This window comes from Gracilinanus agilis, chromosome 2 (genome assembly GCF_016433145.1).
Source record: "Gracilinanus agilis isolate LMUSP501 chromosome 2, AgileGrace, whole genome shotgun sequence".
NCBI classification, from domain to species: domain Eukaryota; kingdom Metazoa; phylum Chordata; class Mammalia; order Didelphimorphia; family Didelphidae; genus Gracilinanus; species Gracilinanus agilis.
In genome coordinates, this window is record NC_058131.1 from 56049412 (window position 1) to 56066646 (window position 17235).

The 17235-nt window shown below is 42.3% G+C and overlaps 1 protein-coding gene across 1 annotated transcript; it reads right to left on the reverse strand.

The window, feature by feature from the left end:
- Positions 1-4544: 4544 nt before the first annotated feature.
- Positions 4545-7420, reverse strand: FOXC2 (forkhead box C2). Its single transcript, XM_044660540.1, has one exon. The coding sequence runs from the start codon at positions 6927-6929 to the stop codon at positions 5409-5411; it is 1521 nt and encodes a 506-aa protein (XP_044516475.1). The 5' UTR covers positions 6930-7420; the 3' UTR covers positions 4545-5408.
- Positions 7421-17235: the final 9815 nt, after the last annotated feature.

Here is a 17235-nt window from a genome sequence, read left to right on the forward strand (position 1 = left end):
AGGAAGGAAGGAAGGAAGGAAGGAAGGAAGGAAGGAAGGAAGGAAGGAAGGAAGGAAGGAAGGAAGGAAGGAAGGAAGGAAAAAAGGAAAAAAGGAATACGGAGGTTAGCCAACTAAGAAGCCCAGTCTACTAGATAGGACTGTGGGAATACAGGTAGCCTTCACCCCAAATCTCCTGGTGAATTTCTCAGCACTGATGTAGCCTTAGAGCTTTACACACAGTAGGCACTTAATAAATACTTTCCGAATTAGTTTGGGAGCCTAGCTCTTGGGAACGACTGTCGCCCTGTTCTCGTTGCACAGCAAGAATTCGGGAAATGTGGAGGGAAAGGTTTAAAGGTTTAAGATGTGTTATTTTTATCACCCTCCAGTAGCTTTCCAGGACGACGGAATCACCTGTCTTTGCACACAGTGAGAAACGTTCCCTCCGAGGCGAGCTCCTTTCTAAAAACAAAACATTTAAAACGCCTCAGAGAGGTCATTATAGGCGCGCGGCACAATAAAAAGAAGAACAGTTAATAGAGTCACGCCGTTGAAAGCACGTCAAATATGTGTGGGGCCGAGGTGAAGAATGCGCCGACTGACTAAGGACAAATCTGCAGCGAAAGAGGAATAAGCCAAGGGAGTCCTTCCTAGGGAGCTGAAGCATCCATCACCTTCACTGGGCGGGCAGAGGACCTTTGGCCAGCTTACTTGTGTGATGGCCGTCTGAAGTCCGCCGTCCTCCGTACCAAACCCTGTTCCAGGCACTCGAATGATCTGCGCTGAGACAGTGGGAAACCTCCTGTGACCCGGGTACATTGCTCACAGTGGCACACGTCTGTAAGATTCTGTCAGCCTGTCAGTCGGTCTATCTGTCTGTCCCTGGATCGCACAGTCACAAAAAAGGAAACGAATGACACGAGACTGCATTGCACCAGATCCAAGACCACAAACGTCCGCGGGGGAGGGGGGGGGGGGGGAGAGGAGGAAAAAAACAAAGGCTTCTCCATGTCCCGCTTCATTGCTATTTCTCTGACTTGGAGTGAGGTTATTGATCCAATTCCTGCAGTCAGATCCTCTCCCCCCTCCCCCTTTGAATCTTTGTAGGGAACGAAGGAAAAAAGCAGAGAGCCTCGGGAGGAGAGCTCGGTTTAAAGGGAAGAGGTGGGATGCCCCCTTTCCTGCATGCCCTACCCCTACAGTTTCATCAAATTCTCTCGATCTGCAACTTGCCTTTCCATATGGGCCTGTTAAAAACTGTAGGCATGCTCTATAGGAGATTATGGGAAATGGCCAGAGAAGAGACTCAAACTTTTCCTTTTTCTTCCTATTTTAACTACGGCTTCTTTTGTGGGCCAAAGGAGCCGAAGGAGCGGACTCTCAGAGGCCTTTCCCTCAAACCATGAGAATGAACTGAGAAAAGAATCGAATTAGCGACTGAGCTACCGAACTAAATGTAGAGTCTCTCAAGCTCTATCACTCTCCTTAGTCTCTCTCCACCCCCAGATACATACCATCCCAACTGTTAAAGGACAACCCCATTCCTTCCACACCCTGAATCAGGGCTGGGTGCAAGCAACCTACAAGCAGACTAACTACCCTGCAGGCTAAAGCCTGAGAAAACTGAAGGCTCACGTTCATGCACTACCTGCACAAAGACCATAGAGTTTGGGGGGACCTCCCCCATCCATTTGATCTTTTAGGATCTGTTAGGGAAACCCTGGCCTAGTGGAAAATCCCTTAAACTATAATCCTCCATGACACTGACTTGGGAAAAACAACAACAACAACAACAACAATTGTTATTATTTTGATTCCAAGGCTCCCGGCTTAGTTCTGGTGTTCAGTGCTCATTCGTATTTATTATAGGCCCCGGTAGAGCTAGATTTTGATGCTTCTCTTTAGAACTGGTCCAGAGATTCACAACTTGGTAGCCTCAGGGTTAACTCTACCCTAGCCAGAAGGATCACTTCAATTGCTTTGGAGTTGTTCTGCTTTCTTTTGGGGTACATTTGAGTACTACCCAAGGCTGACTGACATGGGGAAGGCTTCAAGAAAACTGTGGAGAAGTTCCCCTCCCTAGTCCCAGATTGCAGCCCAGTGAATTCTGCACACACACACATACACACACACACACACACACACACACACACACACACACACCCCTCCACCTCCAGTCAACACACTTCTTTCTTAGTTTTTCAAGGCTTCCTTCAGCTTGTTTCTTCCATCCACTGCAGTGGCTAGGGAGGAAAGAAGTGGCAAGAGAGGGGAGTGGGACAGGGGAGGGGGTCCATTGGAACTGTCCAGCAGAAAGCACTTCTCATTCTGAAGGTTTCAGTTGTCAGGAATTTTGAATCAGAGAAGAACTCCTGATGGACCTCCAGCCTACGCAGCCGGAAGGCCAGAAGGCCAAAGTTTCAGTCTGCTAAGGGCCTGATCCTTTCCCAGCGTTCCCCAGAACAATTGGGCCTCCAGTCTGGCTCAGAGTCACTTTAATATGTTTCCAAGTCCTTGGGGGTTGGCCAAAGAGGAGGTTAGTAGACTTGAGGCTCCTGAGAAGTAAAAACTCTTCTGGCCTCCGTATTTGTCACCAGTCCCTCCTGCAGTTGACCAAGGGTGGTGGGTAAGAAGGGTCTGCTTTGAAGGAATGTTGAAAGGCAGTTGAGAGAACCAAGCAGTTTCTGCAACCCCATATGATTTTCCATAACCTGTCACTTCCCCCAGAGCTCTGGTCTTGATCTTTTCGGGGTCCAAAAGAGTTCGCACTACACTATTTTAACATTTCTTCTAGGTCTTCTACTGGGAACTATGAGTCTGGGAGGGCTGGCCCTGAGTAGCTACCATAACTTATCCACTTATATGAACCATCCATTCACCCAGAGCAATATATATATTAATCCCAGACAGTGGGAGCTACTGGGACCGAGAGGAGAAAAGGATGTTCTGGAGTGAATTCTTAGCAGAGTTTAACGACCTTTAGTGTTTTTGTTGTAGTTGTAAGTGTATCATTTTCTTCCCAACCCTTTCTTCACTCCTACCATCTCACTTAAACTTATCATTGAATCTCTTGGCAGAAAGCATTTCCAGCATCTAATACAAAGGAAAATGTTTGTTTTCCTTTTTTCTGGAGCATCCCCAGAACCATAAAGTTTCTACCACTTAAGAGTGCACAGTTGTTATTCTCTTTCTCTGAATGTTCCAATAATTTGAAGAAATCGAGCAACAAACCGAAACTGGACCATCAATTGCCAATGACATCTTCCCATCTCTACCACTTAGAAGTTCCTGAGACCTATTGATTCTATCTCTTTCCTACTCCCTTAAATAATGTTTCGAATAGAAGCACAGAACTCTGCTCCAGTGGTGATATTTACCAAAGCTGTTTTAGATCACAGCATCTATTCTCATATATTCATTTAAAGACCAATCCCAGGGTCAGATAATTTTCCCAAGTCACTTTTAGAAAAATGCCACCTCAATCTCGGGAAAATCATTTAAAATGTAAATCATTTTACCATCAAAATAGTATTTTCACAAACTACTTAATATTGAAGCTGTGGATTTCACCTGTTTCAGTGGGAATCAACCAAGATTCTGACTTGGAAAGAAGAGGCAGAAGCATTCACTGGGATAAAAGGAAGTAGGGAAAATTTTTCCAGAGATTGAAGCAGATGATAAAATGCACTATTTTCTGATAGTGCTTTACCCAGAATATTTAGAGGGATCAATAAAACAAAAGAGAAGAAAGGGAGGATGAAGAGAAGTGAAAAGAAATGAAAGTCTCTGAGTTTTAAACTAAGCGGGGGGGGGGGGGGGGGGAAGGGGGGAAATGGACTTCTTGGTTTTTAAAAATCTAGAAAATTACTTTCCTGACAAAAATAGAAATGTTTCTGTGGGATTGGGAATAGGATTGGAAAGATAAGGTATTTATAAATCAAATTTGAAAATTGTAAATACTTTCCACCAGATTTCTAGCTTTGGAAATGGGGTCAGCACTGATTTTACCAGTGAAATGAAAGAAATCCTAATGAATCAGCATCTAGGCCTGCTCCTTTTCTAGAGTCCTCGAATTGTAAGCTCAAACCCATTTAGAAAAAGAGGAAAGAACTAAAGCATCCAGACTAGATCCGCAGTGTTTATCCTTTCTCTGCCTCATTCCCCTAAATTGGAAGACTATTAAAAATATTCAAGTCCGGTGACAACATTTCTCTATTCACTTTCGGCTTTTGCAAAATTAGCAACTGAATAAGACTGATTTCTAATTTTAAAATGCCTTTTGTCTTTGACATTTTATTTCTATTGCGATTTATGAATATCAGACTTGTTCCTTCTTTTAAAAAAATAAATCAAGAAACCAACCAATAAAATTGAGGCTGTTCCCCCTCATTTATGTGTGACTGATAAAGGTAGATATAGCTAGACAGGCACACATATAGTATTTATATAGAAAATGTGCATTACACACATGTATACACCTGTATTTTTAAAAATAAGAAAGACAGGTGTGTTAATAAAACAACTTTTGGGAGATGCAAAGACACAAACACACTTGTCAAGCCTTGAGCAGGAAAACAACATGGATTTATTTTAAAGTAAGTACAACAGTCAAGACCACATCAGACAAACAGAGGTGAAGCAATTTTTTAAAAATTAATTTTTAAAGGAATGCTCAGGGTCGAGTCTACTATACAAAACATCACACTTTGTAAATAAAAATTATCAGATACTTGACTTCTTTCTCCACCAACAAAAATAAATTATTTCCTCGTTCTATGAGAAGAACCCGAAGTGGAAAGAAAGTCTATTGCATAATTGAACAACAACACAACAACAAAGTACAAATCACTTGTATTCGACTGGTCAGTTAGAAATTGTTGGGGGACATTTTAAAAAATCCAGTGAACTCAACTTTAAATATTATATTAATGGCTCTGAGTTAGCCTGATTAGAATTCCACACACTTTACAGCACAGTAAGAGAACGTAAAAGGACACAGCACATACATACACGTATGCTCTATATACTCGCACACAGCACAATGTGCGGGTATAGAGAAAGTCGTATAACGATCGCTATAATATTGGTCCGTAATTTACTTTCTGAGACCCCAGAATTGAGCATAATGTAGCCATTCTGCTTAAAAGGCGGGGACTGATTTTTTTTTTTTTAATAAAGATTGGTTCATTTAGGTTAGTTGTTTCTCTTTGGCAAGTCGGATTGGCTGGCCTGGAATCCCAGAAACTGGGACAGCGATTTTAAGTTACCTGCACAAGTCTCAGAGGGTTCTCTGCTCTCGGGTCTGCTCATAAGTTTGTCCAAAGGTTGTTCGTCTCTGCAGCCTTAAGTGTTTGTAAAAGTCCCCGGCTAGGCATGAAGGGGCAGCCATCGAGGCGGGCTGGAGCAGGGGGAGAGGGTTTGGGGAGTCAGTATTTTGTGCAGTCATAGGAATAGGGGGTGGTGTGGCGGTATATGGAGGGCGTGGATCGGTATGGGAGCTGACAGCTCGTGTTGCTGCTCACCTGGTGCTCACCGAGGGCCGAGCTCTCGATTCCCAGCCGATGGGAGTTGAACATCTCCCGGACGTTGGGGAAAGTCTGCTGCTGGGCTGCAAAAGTGTGACCGGGAAGGTGGTTCAGTTCGCCGCTGTGGTTCAGATACCAAGAGGCAGCCTGCCCTGGGGCCGTGCCGGTCTGAGGCGGAGGCTGCTGAGGAGGTGGAGGTGGCGGTGGCGGCTGCGGGTGCCCGTGGTGAGGGTGGTGCTGGGGATGGTGATGACCCGAGCCAGCCAAAGCACCCTCCTGACTAGCTGCAAGGCCGAGAGTACTCAGGGGCGACGTGGTGCCGTTGGGGTGGTCCGACATGGCCTCCTCTAGGACTGCTGGGCCACACATGGGCGATGGCCTCTCCCCACCAGTGTACAGGCTCATGGCCCGCATGCTGCATTGGTAGCTCCCGCCTGTGTCCACGCCCTGGGGACAGGGCTGGCTGTAGGCAGCCGGGGGCGCCTGGCCATAAGGCAGCGCTAGCGAAGACACCACTAGCCCCGTCCTGCCGGACACTGGGCTCAGGTCCCCGCCCGGGGGCGAAGTTCTCAGGGTCATGATGTTCTCCACGCTGAAGCCAGACAACCCGTTGCCCGACGGGTGGTGGTCAGGCAGCGAGCCCTCGGTGGAGCCAGACGGCGTGGAGGCCACGCTGCGGGGGCTGTCCCGAAGCGCGCTGCCGCTCTCTGGGCTCAGGGTCTCCACCTTGGTAATGACTGGCAGGTCGGGCGACGAGGCCTCGCTTTTGATCACCACCTTCTTCTCTATCTCCTTCGGAGTGTCGGCGCTAGGAAGGGGGGCTCCTGCGTGGGCAGAGGCGCCTTTGGGAGCTTGGGGAGGCGGTTCCTTGAGGTGCCCCCGCTCCTCCTTCTCCTTGGGCACGTCCTTCTTTTTGAAGCGCCGCCGCCGCCGTAAGAAGCTGCCGTTTTCGAACATATTGTAGGAGTCTGGGTCCAGGGTCCAGTAGCTGCCCTTGCCCGGCTTCTTGTCGTCCCGGGGAACCTTGACAAAACACTCGTTCAGAGAGAGGTTGTGGCGGATGCTGTTCTGCCAACCCTGTTTGTTCTCCCGATAGAAAGGGAAGCGGTCCATAATGAACTGATAAATGCCATTCAGGGTAATCTTCTTCTCTGGTGCGTTCTGGATGGCCATGGTAATGAGAGCTATGTAGCTATAGGGCGGTTTCACTAGGTCCTTGGGCGCCGTGGGCTGGTGGTGGTGGTAAGGCCCGTAGGAGCGGCCCATGCCAGCCCCGTACTGGTCTGGGTGGCCTGAGTAGACACTCATGGGGCTAGCCATACTGCCGTAGGTACCCGCCGCCCGGTAGTAATTCTGTTCGCTCAAGTACGGCACCACTCCCAGGGCATTGGGGTCCGCCGACACCGAGTACCGAGCCTGCATCCTGGAAGACTGCTCCCCCGCCGGCGGCACTGGGACTACGGGCAGGGGCAAAGGGGAGGGGGGAAGGGGAGGGGGAGAGAGCCCCAGAGGAGGCGGGGGAGCCCAAAGCGTCGGTGTGAGAGCCGGGGAGGTGGTCTAGAGTGCACTGGAGGAGTGGGAGAGACGGAGCTTCGGGCACACGCAGCCCAAATCCAAGCGGAGTTCTCTCAGCGGCCCCAGCAGCGAAGAATCAGCATCCTCTGAAGCGACCCAAAGAGGAACACCAGCTTAACCGAAATAGATTTGGGTCTGGTTTGGTCTGGGACGACTTGCCGAGAAGGTCGCAGCCTGGAGCCCGCTTGCCTGGAGGAAGGAGAAGGGAAGGAGAGAAGAGGGGGGGAAAGCCAAAAGGCAGGACGAGGGGGGATGGGGTGGGGAGGGGGAGAAGAATTGCAAAGCCCTCGCCGAAAAGAACCCCCACTTCTCCAGAAATGAAGGCAGCTCGCGAGCGGAGGCCGTCTGTCCTTCTGTGTCCAATGCGTCTGTCTGCGAGGAGCCAGCGAGTCCAAAAAAGTCAAACTCCCTTTTTAGGGTTTGGGAAAGTTTTCAAAACTTCTTGCTGAAAGCGAGTTTTTACTTTCCTTTGGCCACACCCCCTCCTCTCAACTTTGGACCAATCACCAATCAACTTCGGGGAGTTGTAACCAATCAAAGCCAGGAGCGCTAAGAACACGGCGGCGCTAAGACCCGACAGTTCCACACAGAACTGGGATTTGGAGCTTTGCGTCTTAATGCGAAAAGGGTTTTATATTGTTGTTGTTGTTATATTTTAAATTATGGTTTTTATTTTCCTGTTTTATTGGATGTAATAAGATATCTAAAGAATCAAAACTAAAATATTTTAGGCTGACATTTTGCTAAACCATTGTTCGCCTTGAAACATGTTCAATCGAAAACAAATCCTGATAGTACTTGAAGTTATTTGACTACTAATTTAAGACCTGACCAGGACCACAAATCCAGGGAATCATTTGCTTAATAATGAATAATCCTGGGAAGAATTCGCTCCCCTTACTCCCGTTACAACTAAGATCCATATTTCTCTCATTCTGAGCAAATATTTAAAGTTTTGCTCTCACTGTGTTAATTAAATGATAATTAATCACCAACAGTCATTTGTCTGCTTCCCAAACGCCTGACAAGAATTAACTGTGAGATTTTTTTTTAATTAAGATTAAACTGAATTTCACCTTTCCTCATAGTCGGTGAATAAATGCTGTGTCTGCGCAGAAGTGAAATGGAAAAATATAGGAATAATCCGAGTATTCGAACGGTATTGAGAAATCATTTTTACTATTTCAAGCTATTTCTCTTTCTCCAAAGGCAGGGATCTCCTCCTTCCAGGGATTGGGAAAATAGGAATACCCAATATGCATGTAGATCATCTTGTCTACTTTTCACTTATCGCGGGTGCAAAAACTGGGAACGCCGCTTTACCTTTTTCTACCTTTTGTCAAAGAACAAGACAGCCTTTGACAAATAACTTGCGTTTCTAGTAGATGTTCATTTAAAAACCAAATCATCCACAACTTCTGTCTGGTGCTAACCTAAGAGAACGTGGCTGGGGACTAAGGAGATCTGGATAACTTTTCCGCAGTAGAAAGAAATTCGACTTACTGGTTTCTATAATGGTTCCATTAGAGACAATTAAGATCGGGTTAATTAGCGAAGCAACCTGGCAAAGTGTAAATTGGAAGTTTTGCAGGACTGCTAAGAACTACTCCGGGTTGATTATGCAAACAACTGATCTCTAAAGCAAACAAATGTTTTCCTGGAGAAAGTCCCTAACCACCTTTCCTCCCGAAATCCCTTTGGGATCCAAATATTGAGAGTAGCTGGAGGGTGGGATTCAAAGTTGAATTGATGGAAATAACAGGGTTATAAATTCTTTACACGCCCATACCTTTAAACAGAGATTCTTGGGTTCTATTCTGTTCTTTGTCCTAACCTACAAATATTCAGCTCTGTTCCCTTCTCTTTTCACCCCCAGCCCCACAAACACACACAAATCACCCTTTGGCAATTTGTTTACGCGTGTGTTTATTTTATTAGCATTAGTCCCATCACACCTTTGCTAATGTGAGCTTCTTCCCTCCTTTCCCCTAGAAGTCTCTGGCGGGAAGGGTGAAATGTCAGGCTCTTTCTGAGCGAGGTTATCTGTTCTTTGTGATGTGTGTAGATAAATCGCTCCTACTTATTGCTGTAGTGCATAGTCAGCTCTTTCTACAATTGAATTTTCCATTCCACAAGAAATGTATAGCACCTACCCTTCACTCCCGAGAGGCACAGAGGTGGATAACAGATATTGGGAAAACAATTTCTTTTTTCCTTTTTAAATAAAAAGATATATAGAAAAAAGATGAGGGAAGAGATTTTTTTTTCTTTTCTAATGAAATGCCCCCACTGATAAAGGTAAAATAATGGAGAAAGAATTTACATCGAGTTCTTGATATGTTGAACACTGTCCTTCAGATATTTTTTTTATGGGAGGTAGGAGTACTTTCTTTAACTTGACACTTTTTTTGCAACGAAGGAAATTAAAATTTCTTTAATTACTGAGCTCCCAGTTCATAAGCAAAGAGCATAAGAGAAAAAAATTCTTTTCCCCCTGAACCTTCTCCTTCCCCATGGTCAACATCACCACATTTAGTGATGGAATTTTAAAGTCGATTCTCAAAATAAATTCAACTCTAGTGAATAATAGTGCCTTTCTCATGTAGTCTGTGTCAGGCACCCTGAATTCTCCGGGAATTTTCACTGGAAATGCAAAAATATTGATTGATAAACACTCCTGGTTTGGAGACTTCCTGAAATATTATTTTCTCTCATTTTACGAGGTGTTTTCTAACAAATAGCTTTATCACATCATACCTCCTATCCCCAGCAAACGTCCTACCCCCCTCAAAAAATGTAACAGCTGTGGAAAGTACACGGCAAGTTTGCATTTTGCTAGTTTTAAACTAATATAATGTTAAAAGTAGAAAGCTCAGTTGCCATAAGAGAGGTAAGGGAGGGGGATCCCTACCACCAAGAAACTAAGAGACCAAAAAGGTGAGAGAGACATAGTCCTTTTCCCCTGGAATTAGTTCTCTCCAAGTCTCAGTAGGACTCCAAGAAAGATGTTTATTCAGGTTATTAAAACAACACATTCCCCACACCTGGAGCTCACAAAAGCTATGCTTTCGACCTTTTTATTTAATCTACATGGCAACTTAGAGAATTTCAGAACTAGCAATTGGCATTGGAGTCATTTAGTCCATTTTACTTAAAAAAAAAAACTGGGGGGTGGGGAGAGACAACAAACTTCTGCCTCTCTGTAGAGGTGAATGACTTGCCTAAGGTCATACAGGTAGTTGTAGAGTTGGTTATGAAAATTAGGTCTCCTGGCTCCACGGCCAAGTCTCCTTTTCACATCACGCTGACATTGTCCACGAAATGATTTCATGGGCTAATTTTCTTCCCCTTCCCTTGGAAGTTCCCTCCATGTGCTAAAAGGGGAATCCTACTCTAGAAGAATCATATGTGTCTAACACAACAAATACCTTTCAAACATTAACACCATTTCATTCCGGTCCCTGGACGCTTTCTCTTCCTTCTGTCTCCCTCTCAGCTTGGTAGCTGTTCACCTGAAGTTGTTTCAGTGGCTGACTTTCTGGGTGTTGGCGCCCCCCGGAGGGTAACCTGAGGTATACTACAATTGTGGGTAGAGGAGAGAACACCAAAGGTTTCTCTCGTCAAAATGAAGGTGCTGGCACCTTATGGATTTAGCTGGTAATGCACAATACCCGTCGAGGCTGCAGGAAAGACCATTCATTGCCTGTCAGTTTCTTCTTGGTTCAACGATTGTGTAAATTGCACAGAATGGATTAAAATCGGCTTCTTTTTCTCTAAAGGAAAAATCATACGATGTCCTTGCAAGTGTCTCTGGAACCAAGACAACCTTAAGAATCTCATAGAAAAGGAGGATGGGGGTGGGGAGGGGGGAGTCTAGGCATCGGTACCCAAATAAAACTAGAGTCATTACTAAGTGACTAGCTCCGAGGTTGGTCTTTGAGCCAACCGGAACTCGGGGAAACCTTTGCAGCTAAGCTGATCCAATTCCTTCATCAGTTTCCTCTCTTTGGAGCTGAAATGGGGGACCAAGCCTGGGAGAGTGCATATTGGCGAGCCGCATTGGGTGTAGGGCGCGGAGAACAAGGGTTTCTCGAAGCCTAATCAATGTCCTCCAAGTTCTGTCCTTTTTGCCGGGAACCCATTGGAGGAAGAATTGGGGGGAAGATCTTTTTCTGCTCGTTATGTTGCTTTATTTATACAAGCAGAAGAGGTTCTGACATGGATTTGAATTGCGAAACGCGGTTTTTCAGCTTCGGAGACATGTCCGCTTGAAGAGGAATTATGAGCAGGAAAGCATTCTAATCCCTTAACTTCAAACAACCAGATATTTCATTTAGCAAGACAGTGAAAAAAGTGCTGGTCTTGGAGTCGGAAGAACTGGATTCAAGTCCCGCTCCGATACATTCCCAAAACGACTCCAAACTACTGAATCTACCCTAATGGGGGTGAATAACACTGGCACTTCTCTGCTCCACTGGGATATTGTGAGGAAGGAGGATTGTAAACATTCAATAGCTATTGACTTGAGAATTCTTATTTTACGTTTAGGAAACACTCGACACATGTTCTTCCCACTCCTTACAAAACTCCCTTTTGCGTTCGCTGTTGCTAAAACCTCAGACCTCTTACTGTCGACCCCGTGAAGTTGCTCAGCGCATGTAGCCATCAGGGGCGAGTCTGCTTTCTCCATAATCCGTAACTATTTCTGCCTCTGTGAAAAAAGGTCTTTAAGAAGATGGCATCATTACTCTAGCTCCTCCCGAGGTCACCTGAACATCGGTCGTAAACTTAAGGTTTCACCAGCACCACCGCTTGATTTAGGGGGCCTTCTTTACATTGACAGCAACCCTTTTCTTCCCCCAAGTGATGAAACACAGGTACTCGAAGCTATGGTGTTTATTGGACCAGAGGGGAGTGAATGCATTGTGTAGGCAAACACAGTGGAGTTTGTTGTAAAAGTAACTGATTTCTCTGGGTCCAGGTTGTGTGGCTATACTAAGGTTAGTAGGATTCAGGAGACGGGGGAAAGGTTTTATTTAAATTCCTCCTGTACATTCTACAAACATGTTTTAACTTTCAGAAAATTAGAGATTCTTTAAATAATTAAAAAGGAAGCTGCTATCTAAAGGGTTACATCTATGCACAGAGGAACAAATATCCAAGTCATACCCCATAGGTGTGCATTCTAAATGCTTGCCTATAATTAGAATGGAGAAGTGCCTTTTGGAATATATAGAGATACAAAGATCATATGAGGTCATCTTTTATATAGCACTGCTTTGAAATCCTGCAATTAACTCCAGGGCTTAAAGAGATTCATTGTGGCCTCCAGGTACTAAGTTCTTGAGTGACAATGGTCAGAAAGACGCATTAGACCTCCCCCCTCCCCTTTCCTTCCCCTCTTCTCTCACTGTTTCCTGCCCCCTCATTGCCACGCTACAATTCCCTGGGTTTCAGAAGGAGGATGGAGGGGAACTGAGCTGAAAAGAGTATTTGTTTTTCCGTTTCAGAAAGGCCCCGTCCTTGGTGTCTGGAAGAAAGAAAACCTTCTCCCAAACAGTGTTCTGCAACCAGGGATAGGATCTGAATTAAATTAAGGAATCTTGAAGAGCATTTGAATTGAACCTAATTCTCTAAGTAACCAAAATGAATGTCAGACAGAAAATTAGGTCCTTAGCAAGGAAGATGCATGAACTTCAGGCCATTTAGTAAAAAAAAAGAAAGAGGCATCTACAGTGGTATCCAGCAAGTCATTCCCTCCCGCACCCATAGGGGAGGAACTCCCCCCACCCCAAGGAAATCAGACTGTGACCACTATTTAGTGATTACATGACAAGCATAAAAACAAGGCATTATACAATTATGAAATTATAGAATAAGAGAACAAATTAGAAATCATTTAATCCAGTCCTCTCATGTTAGAAGAAAAAAAAATAAGATCTAGATAAAGTAGTTAAGATCACATAATCAATGACATTTTTCTGACTTTTGATTTTGGCAAAATAACATTTTCATATGCATAAAAGACAAGTGCTAAAGAAATCTTCACCTGATTCATCATTAATGAGGATTATTAATAAATAATAATCTTCTACATGTTCATGGCACTTTATAGTTTGCAAAGTGCTATGACAAATATGACCTCATTTGCTTATAACAACGCTCTGATATTCACATGATGAAATCAAAACTATCAATAAGCACATGAAAAAGTGTTTTAAATCCCTCCTGATTAGAGAAATGAAAACAACTCTGAGGTACCACCTTACACCTAGCAGACTGGTCAATATGGCAACAAAGGAAAGTGATAAATTTTGGAGGGGATGTGGCAAAATTGGGACATACACTGCTGGTGGAGTTGTGAATTGGTCCAACCAATTTGGAGAACAATTTGTAATTATGGGAAAAGGGCTTTAAAAGAATGCCTACCCTTTGACCCAGTCATACCACTGTTGGGCTTATACCCCAAAGAGATAAGGAAAGAGACTTGCACAAAAATATTAATAGCTGCACTCTTTGTGGTGGCAAAAAAAAAATTGGAAAATGAGGGGGTGTCCATCAATTGGGGAATAACTAAACAAATTGTGGTATCTGATGGTGATTATTGTGATGAAAGGAATAATGAACTGGAGGATTTCTATATAATCTAGAAAAACCTCTAGGAATTGATGCAGAGTGAAAGGAGCAGAACCAGAACATTGTACACAGAGACTGATACATTATGGCACAATCGAATGTAATGGACTTTTCTACTAACAGTAATGCAATGACTCAGGACAATTCAGAGGAACTTATAAGAAAAAATGCTATCCGCATCCAGAGAAAAAACTTTAGGAGCAGAAACGAAGAAGAAAAACATATGATAGATCACATGGTTCTATATGGATATGATTAGGGTTTTGATGTTAAAATATCACTCTACTGCAAATATGAATAATATGGAAATAGGTTTTGAACAATGATACATGTATAACCAAGTAAAACTGCTTGTCAACTCTGGAAGAGGGGAGAGAAGGGGTGGTAGTGGTAATCATGAATCATTTAACCATGGAAAAATATTCGAAGTAAAAAAAGAAAATAAAAACAACCCTCTGAGGCAAGCAGTATCATGTCCACTTCACAAATGAAGCAACTGAGACTGAAAGAGATAAAAGAAGAGACTTCACCAAAATCAGGAGTCAGAAAGTAAAGTTGGGTCTCTAGCCTAAAGCTTTTAACTCTCTATCCATTGTTCTTTCTACTAATATATATGAAGATGTTAGCATAATTGAACCCAGAAGCTTAGTGTAAAACTTAGTGTCTCTAAACTAATAATCCTTAAAAAAATAAAGCAAAACAATAACTGAAGACAAGAGACTCCCTTATCTCTCCTCAAAGTTTTGCTTCATAAATTTACAGAGTTTAGCCTTTTCTTTGTATCTTCAATGCTTAGTCCAGTGCCAGGCACACATTTGGGTCTTAATAAATACTTGTGGTTTGACTGACTGTTCTTTCTCCCTGCACTCTTGAAAATTAATATTGCCAATGAAGGTTCAAAGGTCTTGATGAGATGAGCATCATACCTCACCCTCCTCTGTCTCATATTTCTTCAATAATGTCTGGATTGCCAATCTAGAATTGTCAGAGTTAATTAGAATCTGCAATTCATGATAAGATTATGATGTGAACTTGGATGAAGATTTTATAATTTTAGGGCATAGGATTTCAAACTGGAAGAGACTTTCAAGATCATTTAATCTGGCCCAGTGTTTTATATATAAAACATTTTATATAAATAAAAGTTAATTTGTTTGTCTACATCTGTCTATATTATTTTTTATGAATTAATCAATCAAATAAAAATTGAAAGAGTTGCTACCAAATGCCCTTTTAAAAAAATTCCCTTTTAAATAGAAAGGATTTCTGAGAGATTTCCACTTGAGAACTCTTTTTGAAAGAGTTAAAAGCAATCTCTTTCTAACACCACCTGCCTTTTGATATTGACACTGGCAACTTTTCCTTGGTGTCTTGTTACTAGTTTGAGGAGCTATGACAGATTGGATATATGGTATTTGAGCTATTGTTTAGAATTGTGTTACCTGCTAAGACAAACAGTTGCCTTAGCAAGAGTTTGGCCCTGGGTGATATTGTACCCTACATTAATACATTATTGATATTAGGAAACTGAGCTTTCTTGTACGAAAAAAAATTTTTTCCATAGCTTCTTTATTTTGCCTTCTTAAGAACTGACAATGTTGGCTTTCAGGAAAAGCTGAGCTTCTTTATGGCTGGCAAGCGCAAGCACAAGCGCCAAGTGCACACACGTTGCTCAAAATGAAGTCTAGCATGATTTGAATCATTCAAGTTAGTGATTCAGTGGCAGCAATACAGAGGGAAAAGAGACTAGAATCAAGATCAGTTAGGATATGTTTGCAAAGGTTCAGCTGAACAGCCCTAAGCTGTTCATGGCAGTGAGGGGTGGTATGTAGTAGGTTGGAAAGAAAATGACACCCTCCCCCTGAAGTGAGGGTATTAGAGTGATGATTTCTAAGGTCCCTTCTATCTTCAAGATTCCTGGTTCTATAGCTGATAAAAGACTTCCCAGACATACCTCAAAAGAATAAAGACCTAGTTTGGGTCAAGCAATGAAAATGGAAAAGAAAAAAAAAAGGCTAATTTTACCTTTATACACCTGATATTAATGGGCCAATCTGGGCAGTTTAATGAATGGAAATCATTGAATTTTCAGTCACTTAGTTCTGTTGCATATTAACTTGTAGCTGAGGAAGAGATGGTCTCTCTGGGCTTCAGGCTTCTCCTTGTTTAAAGGAAGCCCTTGCATCAGATAAATTCTGAAGTCTCTTCCAGTCCAAACACTTCCTTGATTCCTGAGTTTCAGTGTCATGTAAATACATGAGAAGTTTTACTTTAGCTGAAATCATCAGTAAATGTGGATACAATCAACATAAATGGCAGGTGAATTCTAAAGAGATTTCCATAGACAAGTGACTTAACTCCAATTGTCTAGCACTTACCAGTCTTCTGACTTGGAACAGATTAAGACAAAAAGTAAGGGTTGGAGTGAGAAAGAGAGAGAAAGGGGGTGGTGCTTAATGGAAAGACAACTTTTTAAAGTCAGACATTCTTTGTTTAGCTCCTCAATCCCATGTTACTGTGGGACCCTGGGTAAGCCCTTTCCTCTCTTAAAGCCTCAGTTTCTTAATTTGTAAAATCAGACATTTTGAATGGTTAATTTCTAAAATCCCCTCTGGCTCTGTAGTTTAGGTGGGGTTATGTAATGTATTCATTCCTCTGGCTATATTCATCTACCCTATTATTTATCAATCTATCTATACATCTAGCTAATTCATCTGCTGATTGCATATATTTAATCCCTATCATCTATTAATCTATATAATCTCATTTATTTATATATATTTAATTTATCTACCTATAGAAACTTCTATATCTTCCATCTAACCTCTCTCTTATCTACATATTCATCTTATCTATCTATTTATCAATTTATTGATCTGGCTATCTATTTACCTAGGTAATCTATTCACCTATTTTAACCATCTAACTTTTATTTAATTCTCTAACTTCTCTTTAATCTCTATCATCTATCTAATCTCATCTATAATCTATCTATTTATCTAGCTATCTATATCTGTCTCTGTTTATATATCTTTGTATTCTCATCTATAATCTATCTATTTATCTAGCTATCTATATCTGTCTCTGTTTATATATCTTTGTATGTATTTATATATTCATCATATATGAATCTATCTATAAATGATCTATCTGCATATCCCTCTCTAACTATGTATCTACATATGTGTATCTATGAATTTAGATTGTAATATCAACATATCTATACATCTCTATAAATGTATCTCTATCTTATCTATGTATGTATTTGTTTATATATCTATTTATGTATATATCTATGTATGTATACATTTATCTATATTTACGTTTATATATCTATTATCTATGTCTCTATGTATTTATCTGCCTGTCTGCTTTCTGTCCAGGCTGTCTGTTGTCTGTCTGTCTATCTATCTATCTATCCATCCATCTATCTATCTGTATGTGTGTGTGTATATATATATATATATATATATATATATATATATATATATATATACGTCCATCCATCCGTCTGTCT

Excerpts from the sequence above, each read along its gene's own strand:
- FOXC2 (XM_044660540.1), bottom strand. The coding sequence starts at position 6,929 with ATGCAGGCTCGGTACTCGGTGTCGGCGGACCCCAATGCCCTGGGAGTG.